The 15,461-nt window shown below is 29.2% G+C and overlaps 1 protein-coding gene across 2 annotated transcripts; it reads right to left on the bottom strand.

Annotated features, from left to right (window-relative positions):
- Positions 1-224: 224 nt before the first annotated feature.
- Positions 225-14,437, bottom strand: LOC148307941 (sorting nexin-21-like). 2 transcript variants are annotated; one of them, XM_088262625.1, is made up of 6 exons: positions 12,990-14,437; positions 11,792-12,029; positions 11,165-11,386; positions 9,112-9,320; positions 7,851-7,974; positions 225-3,899 (listed from the first exon to the last, which is right to left on the bottom strand). In XM_088262625.1, exons 2-6 carry the CDS (start codon positions 12,011-12,013, stop codon positions 3,897-3,899), a joined length of 780 nt encoding a protein of 259 aa, XP_088118751.1. In that variant the 5' UTR covers positions 12,014-12,029; positions 12,990-14,437; the 3' UTR covers positions 225-3,896. The 2 variants fall into 2 exon arrangements, with proteins under 2 accessions (XP_088118751.1, XP_088118750.1); XM_088262624.1 differs by having other exon boundaries at positions 225-7,974.
- Between the last annotated feature and the right edge of the window lie 1,024 nt (positions 14,438-15,461).

The raw sequence follows: 15,461 nt of genomic DNA, 5'->3' as shown, positions 1-15,461 counted from the left end.
GTTCGAAATATACATTACAACAACTGAGCGATGACAAAATACAACTTTCTATTATTATTTTAAATAAAAAATAAATCAAAGCCACGAAGCCGGTTTTGCAGTATAGCGTCTAACCAACTATGCCATTGCGCCTGCCAAAATTGAGGCGTTGAGGCATATTCATTTGCTGAAATGTAATATGGAATATTGTTAACTGAATAAAAATGAATGAATAAAGACATAAGTAAGGTTTTGGTTCTTTATTGTGAAATATTTACATAAATATAAATCGAATAATGCTCACCATTTAAAATTGACATGTTGCAGTTCACAATTATAATTGCTTACAATATTAAAACTTCTTGTATATTATTGCTATCAAATATAAGGGTATTAAATTCAAAATTAAAACATAAAACTTTTTTAAGGAGTTTGAAAATTGTTAAAACGTTGTGAAGTTTAAAAAATTATAACGCGCTACTTTCCAAAAAGCGGGTTATTGTATAAACTTTATTTAAATTTCAAGAACTATTTTTTTAAGGATTATTCTAATTTTGCATCTAACACCCTCATATGCAGTTGTGTTTATAAACGTTCGTTTATGTCATGATGAAATCTTTGTATTATGAAGCAAAAATAAAATCTCTTGTTAAAAATCGTTCCCAAATCCTATAAATGTGCAAATTTTGCTGAAAGTTTGTTTTCATTCATAATTTTTTACTTATATTAAAATTTACTAAACTCGTATGCTGGTATTGTTCATCTCAACAGAAAAATAAATGTATTAGACAATTTACATTTGTAATAAAAGTTATCTTAGTTAACATAAAAATATATATTTATAGTGTTTTAATGCTCATGACATCATTGTCAAATATTGTATAATACTTTGAGCACGGGCTCTGAAATGGAAAACTTACTGAGGTAAAGCATCAAATAATAATCTAATGTAAACCTCCCTGATTCCTATGCTAGAGCTATATTTCAAAGACCCTCACAAATCAGAGCTATATTTGTAAAAATCTCATGAACCAAGTCAAATTCTAGTTTGTTCCGATTCATTCTAAGCCATTTTAAACATCAAAACATGTTATAATTAAAATGTAACTTTGTTTTAAAATCCCTATAGATATTTTATTATAACTTAATTATAATGTCTACCGGTTTTGAAGCTAACCGCTTCTTTATCTTTATAATTCAGACTTTCTTTATCAAGTCTTGATAAAGAAGCGGTTAGCTTCGAATCCGGTAGACATTATAATTAAGTTATAATAAAATATTTACAGTGATTTTAAAACAAAGTTACATTTTAATTGTAAAATGGAAAATCACAGTTAGTGCTTCAAATATAAATTGTATCAAAACATGTGTTCCACAAATTTATAAAAACATGTGTCACAGACATACGTAATAATATTTTTAAAATGGTCAATTACAAATGACATGGATAAAATCTACAGATATTTTAGTACCAAGTAATAAACTCTTAATGTATCAATGCTTCATACACTATTACGAATTTGGAAGCGAACGATATAACGTGTTAAGTATGAGAATAATTTAAGGTCGATATTGCTGGAAGTTTGTTAATTGAAAACAACCCTTAAAATATAAAAATATTCATCTTTTTAAGTCCTAGAATTATAAATACTTGAGTATATTTGTACATATAATATTTTCACAAGGTATAATATATACAATACTTAGTAATTGTAAGCAATAACAAAAATGAACACGTTATAATAGAACCCACGCAAAAAATAATCGATTAATATCTTTTTTAAATAGTGAAGAAATAAAAATAATCCAATGAAAGTGACATTAAAATAATACTTCTCAGATTAATTTATTTTAATTAAAAAATATTAGATATTTAGTCAATTTAAAATTAAAAACTTTTGTAAAATAATTACGCTAATGCCAAATAATGTGCACCTTAATTGGTTTTACAATTATAATAGGTACATATTAAATAATTCAAAATATTTGGTGAAGAAGAATATTCATATATCGTAGTCGTTCAGGAGAAAGTGACCAACTAACATAACGTAAAATGTTCAAGAGGGCCATCTAAGTCACTTTTGCTTGGCAAGAAAATAAACATCAATGCAGTTAGTCATTTTTAACAAGTCAATATATTATACTTCCAAGTTTAAAATCCTTTGGGATTTTTTCAGGGCAATATTAAGCTAGTAAGATATCAAATAGTCAATAATCACGTTTTTGTAAAATAAATGCACTTGGTCACTTTCTCCTGTATGACTAAGATGTGTATGTTCAAAATACAATCAAATTACCAATTTATTTTTTGTCCACAAACATTAAAAACATAAAAATTTAACATAATTTTTGTAAATATAATAATATTCCTTGCAAAATTGTTTTCTTTGGCAAATTCACTTGGCCTTTGTACTGACTCATTTGTTTACCATTTCATTTATTATCAATATCAATGCAACATAATTAATACATTTTTCACTGATTTCATTTTTTTAAAGTATATCACATTTGCACTGATTTAAAGCAGTGCCGTATGCACTATTCGGTGCTTCATTAGTCAAACATACTTTCTCAAAGAAACAACAACAAAAACTCTGAAAGCGTGAAACATTTTGACATATTAGCATAAATCAAAAAATATTTTGTGCCCATATTGAATGGATTAAAAAGTGATGAAATTCTTTATGTAAAAATAATTTAATAATTATAAAAATAAAAAAAATTCATGGATAAATTTGAATGACATTTTATCAAGTTTTATTAATTATTTATTTAATTATTTTAATTATTTATTCTGCAGAAAATGCATTTGCCGTATAATCTCAAACATTTCAAGCAAGATATCAATCTCGGTCAGATTAGTTTTCGACTCTCACAGGACTATGGCTAGTTTTTGGCAACCTATTGTACAGTGTTAAATTTGATTGTAAACATCAACAGAATCAACTGATGTGTGATAAAATAAATAGATATAAAATTCACAATATTTTGAGTATATCCAAATATTGGTTCACAAGTGCCGGATTTCCTCCACATAAGAATTATTCATATCAAGACCTTTATTTGTATCTTAATGAAGATGAAGAAGTCTATTGAGACAAGAATATAGAGGTCTAAGAGAGTTAACAACCTGTAATGGCTGATCTAAGTGATAACTTTGGACATTGTATAAAAATTTCCATTCTACCCATAATTGACAACCACATTACGCAAATTTCTAAAATAATATTTATGTCGCAAGTGATAACAACCTTTTCTTTATAGTATTAACTTCATGGTGACATGTATGGTTGAAATTTGTAAGTTTTTAGTGATTTAGCACAGACCTTCATAAATACATGTGAAATTATTTACAATTATCCTGAAATACGCTAAAAGCAAGCAATCATCATGGCAATTTTTGGTTTGTCTGGAGCCGCTCTCAACAGAAACTTAGTACTACAGTGGAGTCACTGTCTCGAGTCTTTAAGCCAAGATATAGGCCTTCTTCCTATGTTGCGTTGTAATATAATACATAGTACTTTGTATTTCTTACCCCTAATAAAATAGCCAAAGTACACCAGCTTTCTTTACTTTATAGTGTTTAAACTCTCTCTCCCGGGTAGAGTAAAGAAATACCCATTTCTATCCCAGTAAATACCTAAACTTTAAGTTTCCCATTTCAATAGACTTCTTTATCTGTGATGAGGTAAAATAATAAAAATCTTGAAAAAATAAAACTTCACCCTTTTATTTTATTCTAATATGCTTACTCCAATTGCAGTTTTTAATGTCCCATTATCCTATGATGTCACAGGAACATGTCAGTCAACGTAAAGTCAGCTTGTTATTTTTTGCCTTGCTGTTAAACAATTTACAACAACGAAATTGCTACAGAAATGCTGAGTTTTGTGTACCATTAGATTGGCATATTCATTTCACTACAATAAAATTTACAACATAAATATATATGTATAATATCACATGTATTATAAATATTAAGTAGCATTGAGTAACACAAGATCAAATCTTGCCCAAAATAAAGTTTCCGTATGTGTCAAATAATGAGTTTTTATAGCTTCTATGAATTATTATGGAAGACCAAACTACAAAACTTAATTTCTTTTTTGTAAAAAGGGAATCATTTTTGTAACACGAGACTTTTTTACATTTTGGTGATGAATTGCACTCCAACTAAGTTTTGAATTTTAATTAATTAATTATTTTCAACTCTTAAAAAGACATGACAGTGAGTTTAATTGCTTATATTTTCAGATAATTCAAACAGCTCCATTTTGATCAAATACTACCTCAAGGATGCTTAATTGTTTGCTAGTTTTACAGCAATATATGTACTGAAGTTTGTATAAATATCACCTCATATTGTAATTGTAATGAGTAAAATGGACTTTTTGTATTACAAAACCCAGTGATCACCTCAGATATTGATGTGAAAATAGTGGATTGTAAGAAGATTTTTTGTTATTTGTTAAAAATGGATTTTTTGTTAAAAATCTACTTATAATCCACTACTTTCACATCAATACCTGAGTTGATCACTGGGTTTTGTAACACAAAAAGTTTATTTTACTCATTACAAATCCAATATGAGGTGATACTTATACAAACTTCAGTAACTTTACAAAACAAAGTAAATATATTGATTTGGACATCGTGCAAAATCTCAAGGTACAAAGTGAAAACATTTACAATGATAATGTACATAAAACACAATGCCACATGGTGTATTTCTAAACGAAGATATATTAATTACAAATCAAACCAACATATAAATGACATGCATCTATTTTCTGTTGCTATGACTGAACGAAGGACGTTTATGTGTACACATACATATGTTTATAAAAGAGGGTATATGAATTAAAAAATGTCATACCTTATTAAATCTATGGCACATTTACAAGATTCAGAACCTATACTGTTTAAAAAAATCAAATCATTGAGAGGAATGATTTATATATGAAGTCTTAATTATCGTATTAATTTTTTTTTAATATTATCAATACAATGTAAAAAAAAAATTCTCTCAGTGTATGGTATAAGTTCTCATAATGTTTGAAATTAAATTTTATACTTTTCTCCGCTAAAATATGCATGTACATATATTTAAATGATGACCAAATTATCATACATGAAAATAATTTGGAATAATTTATATGGCGCTATTTTTGTACCTACATTAGAAAAATACATATTACTTTTATAAAAAATGCCACACATTCAAATATATGACATTTTTATATTTAATTAAAAAAATATAATAAAATAAAACATTTACATCATTTTGAGTGTGTCCAAATACTTGTTCACAAAATCTGGATTATCTCCAATTACAGGAGTTATTTTCATATTATTTTTTGACATCTCATCAAAGATGAAGAACATCATCTCATCATGATATTGGTGAGATGTTCTTTACATCTCACCAATAGATGTCTCTTGTGAAGTTCTAGTGATTCATGAACAAGGTTTCTAAATTGGTTCATATATATATGGAACTTCCAAGAATTTGAGTAGTGTGGTTGTCAATAATGGGTAGAATTGGTGAATGTTACACGTGTGTAAAGTGATCACTTAAACCAGCCTATGACGGTCGTAAGCCCCGTAAATGCCCAGACATCCATATTCTTATTCATCTTTGATGAGATGTCAAAAAATAATATGAAAATAAAACATATTTAAAAAAACCTTTTTAAGTATTTACAAACATTGGGATAGGTGAAAAATAAATAGGTAGTTTATTTTTTTTAAATATGACATAAATACACTTATTTTTCCCCACGAAAGGCATGCATGGTGATTAAAAAATCATACCTTCAACATTTCAGCAATATTTAACTGATTTGTTTGATGACTGTTTCCATTATGTAGTTTCCAAAACCTTGTTTATTATGTGTGTGTGAGTGTGGCATATTATAAAATATTTAAATGTGTAAATGTATATGTCAATGATAATTGAACATACATAATTTTTTTGTTTTATGTCTTCATTTACTTAGACATACATTTTATACAAGCGCTTCAATTCTTTCCAACATCTTAATGATTTTCAGTCGTGCCTAGGATAGGTTAAAGTAATTTAAATTGACTGAATTTAATACATAATTAAACATGTTATGTTTTATTTATCAACACAAAACAATATGACGTAAAGTAAAACTTCATTACAAATGCATTAAATGTACGAAAGCATAATTGACACCATAATAAAGTAAGTTTATAACTGAATATGTGAAAATTATTAAAAAGTCTCTTGAATAATTGCAATTTGTTGATCTTTTATTTATTTTTTAAATTACAACAGGCTGTTTCTTATATTTTATTTTAAATTTTATATTATTTTAAATAAATTTTTTTAAAAACTCTCATCATAGTATTGTTCATTCTTTTGAATTACACAAAACTAATTTACGATATATCAATATTTGTTTTGGATATTTCAAAGAGAATTTCACCTTTTATAAAATTGCAATAATGTTTTGACATATAACACAAGCAGGGCGAGTTGACAAAGGAGTTTAAGATATTATAATTATGGTGAGAAATGATGAATTATTTAATATTTTCCTTTATTAATGAAAGCATAATTTTCATGCATTCATAGTAAAATCTTTAGAATTATAAAAATACTCTTTCAATATAAAAATACATTCAAAAGAACATCACTAATTTGTGAAAAAAATCCTATTATGAAAGAAAAGTGTATCATCTTAGATTTTATGACGAATTGTTTGGAAAAGAAAATCAGATGCATAGTAATCAATTGAATCGGGTGATTGAATTTTTTCAAAACTTTTTATAAAAGAAACCGTCACTTAATATTGTAGATTTTATCATTTAGCTTTAAATCACGCCAATCAGTGCATAAATTTGGTAGTATATTTCTGATTTCTAGTTCCTAATACATATGTTCAACATTTAACCTGTTAACCGGGCAGTCCGCTGTTCAATTACACAACTTGTAACGGGCGCGAATACTGATTCACTCCGTGTCTTAAATTTGTGTCGAGACATGTATGGATGACTAATACCTTTGTTGTTCGAAAAATATACGTCCCGCCCGTTCCAGGGCGCAAAATATATTTCAAGGACGTATTCATATGTTCTACCCGTACCCGATATTATTTATGTTTGACGTATTTATGCGTCCCGCCCGGTTAACAGGTTAAACATCAAAAAAATTCAGCTGAAATAAAATGTAAACCAAGAAAAAGTAACAATAACTTTCCTAATTGGGTAGCCGAAAAAGTAACACGTATTTGCCCATTGGTCACATCTTTAAATTGCATAATTTAATGAGATTTGTCAGCAGGAAGAAAAAAAAACTACAGCTTTTAAAATGAAAATATAGAATGCAGTCAGCTTTGGATCGACAGAGGTGACTCAAAGAACAAACCGCCTATAGAGATTTAATAATAGACCTATTGGTGTCTAGAGATTTCTGGATAAGTTCAGAATGAAATCTGTTAGAACTCGGGATCAAGGTCAAGACTTGAAGTAAACCAAACCGACTTCGACTCACAACTGGTCTTCACCTCTTGGCTAATTTTGGCTTGGCAAAATGTACAAGTCACTTTAATTTAATATCTTGGTAATTTGGAATTATATATAGTAAAGTTTGCGGGTCAGGGTTATTTTTCTACCATCAAGTCAATGTAGGATATCCATGAAAATCGGAAGGTATTGGATTCATTTAAGGTGTCAAATAGGTCAATATGATGTTATAACAGAATGTCCCTACTCACAAGGTACTAATAACTAATTTTCACCATATCAGAGTAAATTTTCAGTATGTTAAAAGTCAATGTGAAATACATAAATAAATACGCTTAATAATACGTCAGACTATTAGACTAGATTTAGGGTGTTACCATGGATTCTTCTAGCTTTTGTATAGCCTCCAAGAGGTTGGGACAAGAGTCCACTTTCATTCCTCTTCTCTTCATGCAAAGCAAATTACTCTCCAAAGATTGATAGTCTTTTCCCAAAACCTTCCTGAAATTTGTAAAACAGATTATTAATGAAGATAAATATGTAATTACAAAAGTAAGATATAGTTTAGTTCTTAAATCAATAAAGTACTGTTGCTGTTAATATGAATAACTGTTTTAAACTTATATTTAGTATTAAACTCTCTGTTCATACCACCCTAACTGTGGGGGCATAAAATACCAGGTCAGATAGCGTATGCCCCAACTTTTGTAGCGTAGTGGTTATTTCTCAAATATTTCCAGATTATATCGGGATTTGGACTACCAATGCCATCTATTGAATATACAGTAGAATCAAATCATTTATCGGCTAGTTACATGTTTTACCGACTGAACAAACGATGTTTTAAAATGTTATTGATATCTTACTACTCAAGAGGTTAACTTCATATTCTTCATGTATTTTTTCCATATATGTATGAAAAATTCATTTCTATTACCTAATTTTTTTTCTGAGATTTGTCTCTCTAATACTGATTAAGGATATCTATAACCTAAAGCACGCAATAAAAAAAAATGTGTGCAATACGACAACAATACCCAAAACATAAGACGCTCACGCCTTTCAAGAACGTCATAAATCAAAAATCGTCAATTTTCACTTGTGCATGTTTTCGGAATGCCCAGAAAATGTACTATATCCCAGCAAAAGAGGCATATTTTCAACTCAATATTTACCCGCTACAGGACAGAAAATGTTGTTTTTGCATTTTGAAGAAAAGGTATTATTTAATTTTTTTTTTTAATATTCTAAATATTTTTTAAATGGATAAAAAACCTTCAGGTTTTACCTAAAAAGGTCTGTTGCAAAGTAAAAAGTTCAAAAAGTAGCTTGATATTTATTTTTAATACATTGTGTTATATTTTTAAACCTTAAAAACGTTCTCCTGAAAAATCATGTTTTTTGATTTATGACGTTCTTGAAAGGAGTGAGCGAAGAGTGAGTTTCGTGGACATCTAGTGTGCAGGATTATACTTCTTCTCCTGTAATAAGTGCATGGTATTTCTTTTATAAGTTGTACACACCGACCCCGCAGTCTTTCAAATAGTTTTTTGGTGCGTGATGGTAAACAACTACTAAACACATAGCCACGTACGTATGAAAGTAGCTAATAACAAATTGCAGGCGGCGTTTACTTACCATATAGTGATGCAGGTTTTTATCAAAGGCACATAAAGAGGCAAAAGGTCCGCGTCGCTCACTCCGTCAAATCTTTTCATAGCCAAACTGGCCCACTTCTCCACTGGGCCCGCAAGTCCACTAGACTCGCCCCCCGACCCTCCCCCCACCCCACACGCCACCAAGCGACATAGGGACACTAACACTACACGTGAACGGTCTGTGTATATCTGAAATAGATGCACAATACAACTTGAATATTACAAATAGAATACATGTTTTTCTTATTTTTTTAATGATGCATACTTATTTGTGCAATAGTATAAACAAAATATCAGTATTACAACCAAGATACATTGAATCAGTGCTTAAAACCCAGATTGTGAACTTATGGTACAAGTGTAGTTATCCAATACACTAAACATTCTGAAAATATCATTAGAAAAAGTTATATTATTATAACATTTAAACATATCAAAAGTTTTTTTTTATTTAAAAAAATTTAATGATGGTTTGAGCTCCTTTATTGAGCTCCTTTGAACACTTTTCTGACTGAATTTCCAAAACTTCGTATATTTATTTTCTTTAGCACTATACGTCTTCAGCACCTTTTCAAGTGATTTTGATGGGCACCATAGGTCAGTTGAGGAAATGCTCAACTGCAAAACTGAAATTGCTTGATTCCAGCCAATTGTAATGTAAAATCAAGAAATTTTAATTTCAAATAGGTCTGGGTATTTGTAACATAATCTCAAATCTTCTATTCCCCTTCATTCCGACTGAGACTTCAGACTTTGTGGGATTGTTATAATCTGTTAATGTTCAGTATTTGTGTCGTATAATATGTACAGTTTGTACCCATAATTAAATATCCTTGGAGCCCGAAAACAAACAAAAATTTGATTAGCAAAGATGGAAGCAATTTTTGCATAATTTTTTTTTGACCAATCGTAATATGTATACACAGGATGTTTTAATTGTAATATATTATACTATCGCTTTGAACCAACCTGAGGGAAAATACGAATACCAGTTTGACAACAACAATAAAGTTATTTATAACAAAGAACTACTAATCAAACCAATTTTAACAATACAGATAATCAATTCTTATTTCAGAGCTACCACAGGCCATATACTAAATGGAAAAATTCTGTACAAACATGTACATACAATAAAATTCCATGAATATAAAAAAATAAAGGTGTGTCTGTGTTGGATTCACTGTAAAATCACGGTTGTTTAATAGCTAAGCGACTTTAGCTCAGTACATAGAACATCTGATCGGACATCAATAGAACTCAGGTTTGAATCCTGGGATGGACAGTTTTATTTCCTAGTGCAAATTAATTTGTAGTTACAATTTATGATTTTTTTCTTAATTATTTAAAATTGCTACTGTAGTAAATTTTCCAACGATAACTTGTAAATGTGTTAAAAATTATAAAAATAATGACATAAAAATATATTGTATGTACATATATCACTCACAGCTTTCAAGAACGTCATAAATAAAAAAAACTTGATTTTTCAGGAGATTATTTTAAAAGTTTAATAATATAATACAATGTATTAAAAATAAATATCAAGCCGCTTATTGAACTTTTTACTGTGCAACAGATCTTTTTAGGTAAAACCTGAAGAATTTTTCTCCATTTGAAAAATATTTAGTATATTTAAAAAAATAATTAAACAATACCTTTTCTTCAAAATGCAAAAACAACACTTTCTGCTCTGTAGCGGGTAAATATTAAGTTAAAAATATGCCTCTTTTGTTGGGATATAGTACATTTTCTGGGCATTTCGAAAACATGCACAACTGAAAATTGACAATTATTGATTTATGACGTTCTTGAAAGGAATGAGCGATATGTGAAATTTTTATATGTACTCATAAAAATTTGAAGGGATTTTGAGGTTTGAAGAATCTCAAAACCGTACATCATATATTATCATGCAATTATTTATTCTTATATAATCCCATATAATTTACATAAGTAAACTCTTATCTTGGTAAAGAATCCCACAGCATACAAAAACTAATACAATAAAATAGTATGTTAATTTATCTTACCATACTTAACAGTTTAAAGGTACTTTCTAGGGGGGACAGAGCTTGATCATATCTATTTTCCAACATAAAATTTTTGGCTAGGGTTAATTCTATTCTTTCAAAAAAGTCAACAGTGAAAGGAGCCTCCCTTAACCTCACATCTTTGGCAATATGCTCTAACAGAGACTCAAATCCAGCAGACCGTGAGGAAATCAGTTCAGGTTCAAAGTTTCCAATAACAGCCTGAAAACAAACAACCAAACAAAACAGTTGCAATATGAGAACTATGCAATAACATAATGTAAATAACCCAGATAAGATAATATAATGTATAATATAACAATATGTATTTTATAAATCAAACAGGTAAAAATTAAATTAACACACTAAGGACGAGAAAGGTATTTTTCTAACCATTCTGTCGATTAATGCTTAAGGATGGGAAGTGGATTTTTACCTTCTGCGCCGGCCTAATTTCAATGTCAGAAAAGAAGGAATCATTTAATGTTTTTATATGAATATTATGTACCAATCTCTTTGTTAAGGTCTAAACTATATGTACACAACTATCCGATTCCGTCGCCAGCAGTCCGCAGGCGTAAAAAACACCCGTCCAAAATATGTTAATAAAATCTAATTATATCTCACCTTTTTGGGAAAATTAACTCCAGTCATCAGATTGTTATATTCTCGTTTTAAATTGTTATACAAATTAAGGAAGTCGGTATATCTTCTTTGGATAGTGGCACCTGAATCCGGAGATTCGGGATTAATGGTAGAATTCCAAACTGTGAGGTTATATGCCACATACTTTTTATCCGACTCCGGAATTTCAACAACATTGTAGCCTGTTATTTTAAACTTAAGCATGATAGCGCTTCAATCACTGAAATGGATAAATTCACACTAACATTACAATGCGTCAAACGATGGGGTTGCCAATTAAAAATAATGTAAAAAAATGTGTTTAAAAAATTCTAAAGGCATATAAACAAATAATAAAAACATAATTACAATATATCTATTTTCCTACAAATATAATGTATATAATAATATTTAATATGCAATGTGCATCATCAAGTAAAATTTTTCAAAAGATCTCAGTGGGCTGAATACTCAAAAACGCTTGGTAAGTTTTAGTTACAAATCAATAATATCATCATTGTTTAAAATAAGGTTTGGAATTTTATTTTTATCACATAGTCAATCAAATGTTATTGGTAGCATCACATATGCTTAAATAAAAATTAGATATTAATTTTTTTTAACTATTACATTTTAATATAAAAGACAAAAAAACTAAAACGATTATTAAAATATAAAATATTTTGCTCATATACTATGTATGGATTTATAGGATTTGTTTCAAAATTTAAATATTTATCATTAACTTGACACATGGCCCTACGCTATTCAAAAGAATACACAATTATTATTCAATCAATCAATAACTAAGTCAATAATGACAAATTGACAACGATATTACGTTTACTGCAGGATGTGTATAAAAATGAGTGTTGGTAGCTTTGTGTTTACCACAATGGGTTCTGATGTGTCACTGGTCATAATGAATCATCAATTCATGAAGTAGGTTAAACGTACAATTTATTGTTTAATATTGTAAGAAATATTGTAAGTATTGTTTAATATTGTACTTTGAGGAACAAATCCCAATGCTGGTGTGTTAATAAAATATGTATTAGTGCATTTAAAAACTTCATACAAACATAATTAAAAGTATAATTCTATAATATATTCGGTTGAGAAAACAATTACAAGTGTTCGGAATTTTAATTCTGATATATTTTATATCATGAGTTTGGTAAACACTAACTAAAAATAATACCTTTGTTGTGAAACAATGCAGGATGATGTCTGGATGCAATGAATATCAAAATGAATGGCTAATAAAGAAATGTTATAAGCAGAACATCACAATTTCAGTAACAAGCCTTATCTCTTTAAATTTATTTACTTAACATTATCTTTATTGCTTAAATTGATCAAATATTATTTTAATTAAATTGTCAACATAGAAACACAGCTGAGAACGTCAAAAACAAGTCAAAAGTCAAAGTCAATGCAGAGATAAAAGTCATAGAATCAATGTCAAAAACACCATGGCAAAATATATCGCGTTCCGTCATTCGAGTGTTCGTTTAAATGATCCATCAGTTATAATTCAGTGGATAATGTTTAGGTATATACTTATCTGTAGGATTGATGGGAACTCACTATCGCCATTTTTTAATGTGAAAATTGATTAAATCAGTTTAATTTTTTTCAGAAATACATGAAAGCGTATTTGTTATATTTGTCCAATATTTATTCCCTTTGTACTGAATTCGTAAACAACATTTATTTTATCGAGTAAATTAATTAAAAATAAATTATTTAAAGGGCCATGCTGGACACCAGTTTGTGGAAAAATAAAATTTAACACAATGAAAACAGCAAAAAAAATAGGGAATATTATCAAAAATGTGATGTAGACTTTTTAGAGATAACTATGGTCCTGAATAGATTAACGCTTCTTTAATTTATCAAAAAAAAACAAAGTTGACTTGTAGCATGACTACGACTTTAATATATAAGATTTTTAAGACTTTCCACTACTACAATAGAGTACGAATAATGTTACGGGTAAGTAAATGAACGCACTCCATTTCTCCGCATTATACAGTATCTACTCAATGAATTAGGGCCACGCAGAATTTCGCGCAATTTCTCAATTCAAACAGGAATAACTCAGAGAAAACCTTGAATAAAACAACATTGAATTTTATTTACACAAGAACACTTTATTACGCTTAAATTATGCATATATTTTCATATAAATATAGTTAGTATTTATTATTTCCACCTTTGGCAGAAATAACTGCCTCAATTCTTTTTGGCATACTTAAAATGCACTGTTTTATCGTGTTTTTTATTTCTTCGTCTTCTGACCTAATTTTTTGAATTTTTTTTTTAGACAGTCTACTGTCGGATTTGGGAATGAGTATACCTTATTTTTTAACATGCTCCATACGTTTTCTATAGGATTAAGGTCCGGAGAATTTCCAGGCCAGGGGAGCAAAGGCAGATTTTTGTTAGACAAAATTTTTATTATTGATTTAGCCCGGTGGCAAGGTGCCCCATCCTGCATGAAGGTGTATGGACCTTCTGTTGGGTCGAGTGTATGGTAGAAGGGCAATAAAATTCGTTCGAGGACCTGCTTATAGGAATTTTGGTTCATTGTTCCTTCCACGAAAAACAACGGCCCAGGTAAATTGTTAATAATACATGACCATATCATTGTTGCAGGGGGGTGTTTGATAACTTTAACCACACAGGCCTCATTGTAACGTTCCATTGGTGTTCTCCTGACGAATCGACGGCTCTCTGTCACGGCTTCTAACCGGCACTCATCACTAAAGATGACCTGAAAAATAATGAAAATTTAAGTTTAATTCAAATATATAAGTTTATTGACTAAAATGATATGTTGAAAATTCAATTTAAATAAATACCTTTTTCCAATCATCTACCGAGTAATTTCGATGTAGCCTGGCCCATTTTAATCGATCCGCTTTCATTCGTGGTGTCAATTTTGGTACTTTTACAGGGCGCCTGCATTTCAGATTTACTTCGTAAAGACGTCGCCTCAGTGTTGATACCGATATATTTATACCCTCTTCTTCCAATTTTATTTTTAATGTTTTTGCTGATGCACTTCGGTTTTCTAAGGCACTTTGAACGATTTTTTGATCAGTCCTCGGTGTTGTTTTTCTAATCTTACGACAGTTCTTTCGCTGATTGCTGGTGGCGGGTGACTGATTTTTTATTGATTTTGAAATTTTGTCCACTGTTTGACGAGAAACGTTTTCTTTTTTTGAAATTTCTCTATTAGATAGTATTCCTAATTTCAGTAGCACTATAACACTAGACTTTTTTTCCTCAGAAATGTCTTTACTTTTTCCCATTTTGTCCTTTTCAAAAAAAACACTTGTGTTTACAAAAAAAAATTATACTTTATGAACTAAAATTAAAAATTAAGTTTTTTTCACAAGACACGATAACTATATAACCTCTCTGAACAAAACAACAATCAGAACTCAAGAAACTTCACTAATAAATGAGATAGGGCTTTTTTTTGAACTTTCAACTATCTGTCTACCTGTGCCAATTAGGGACCTTTCTCAGAAAAAGGGTTTAAAATTTTGTAAACGCTTAAATAATCCAGGTATATTTTACATATTATTGAAGGTAATATACATGATATTAGATGTCAATAAAAAACTTAAAGTATTTATGTAAAATAAATGTAATAATCCAA

Source organism: Brachycentrus maculatus, unplaced genomic scaffold, assembly GCF_059751285.1.
Source record: "Brachycentrus maculatus isolate JH-2025_06_01 unplaced genomic scaffold, ASM5975128v1 h1tg000185l, whole genome shotgun sequence".
Taxonomy (NCBI): domain Eukaryota; kingdom Metazoa; phylum Arthropoda; class Insecta; order Trichoptera; family Brachycentridae; genus Brachycentrus; species Brachycentrus maculatus.
Note: the sequence above shows the minus strand (reverse complement) of the source record. Positions and strands in the feature narration are given on the sequence as shown.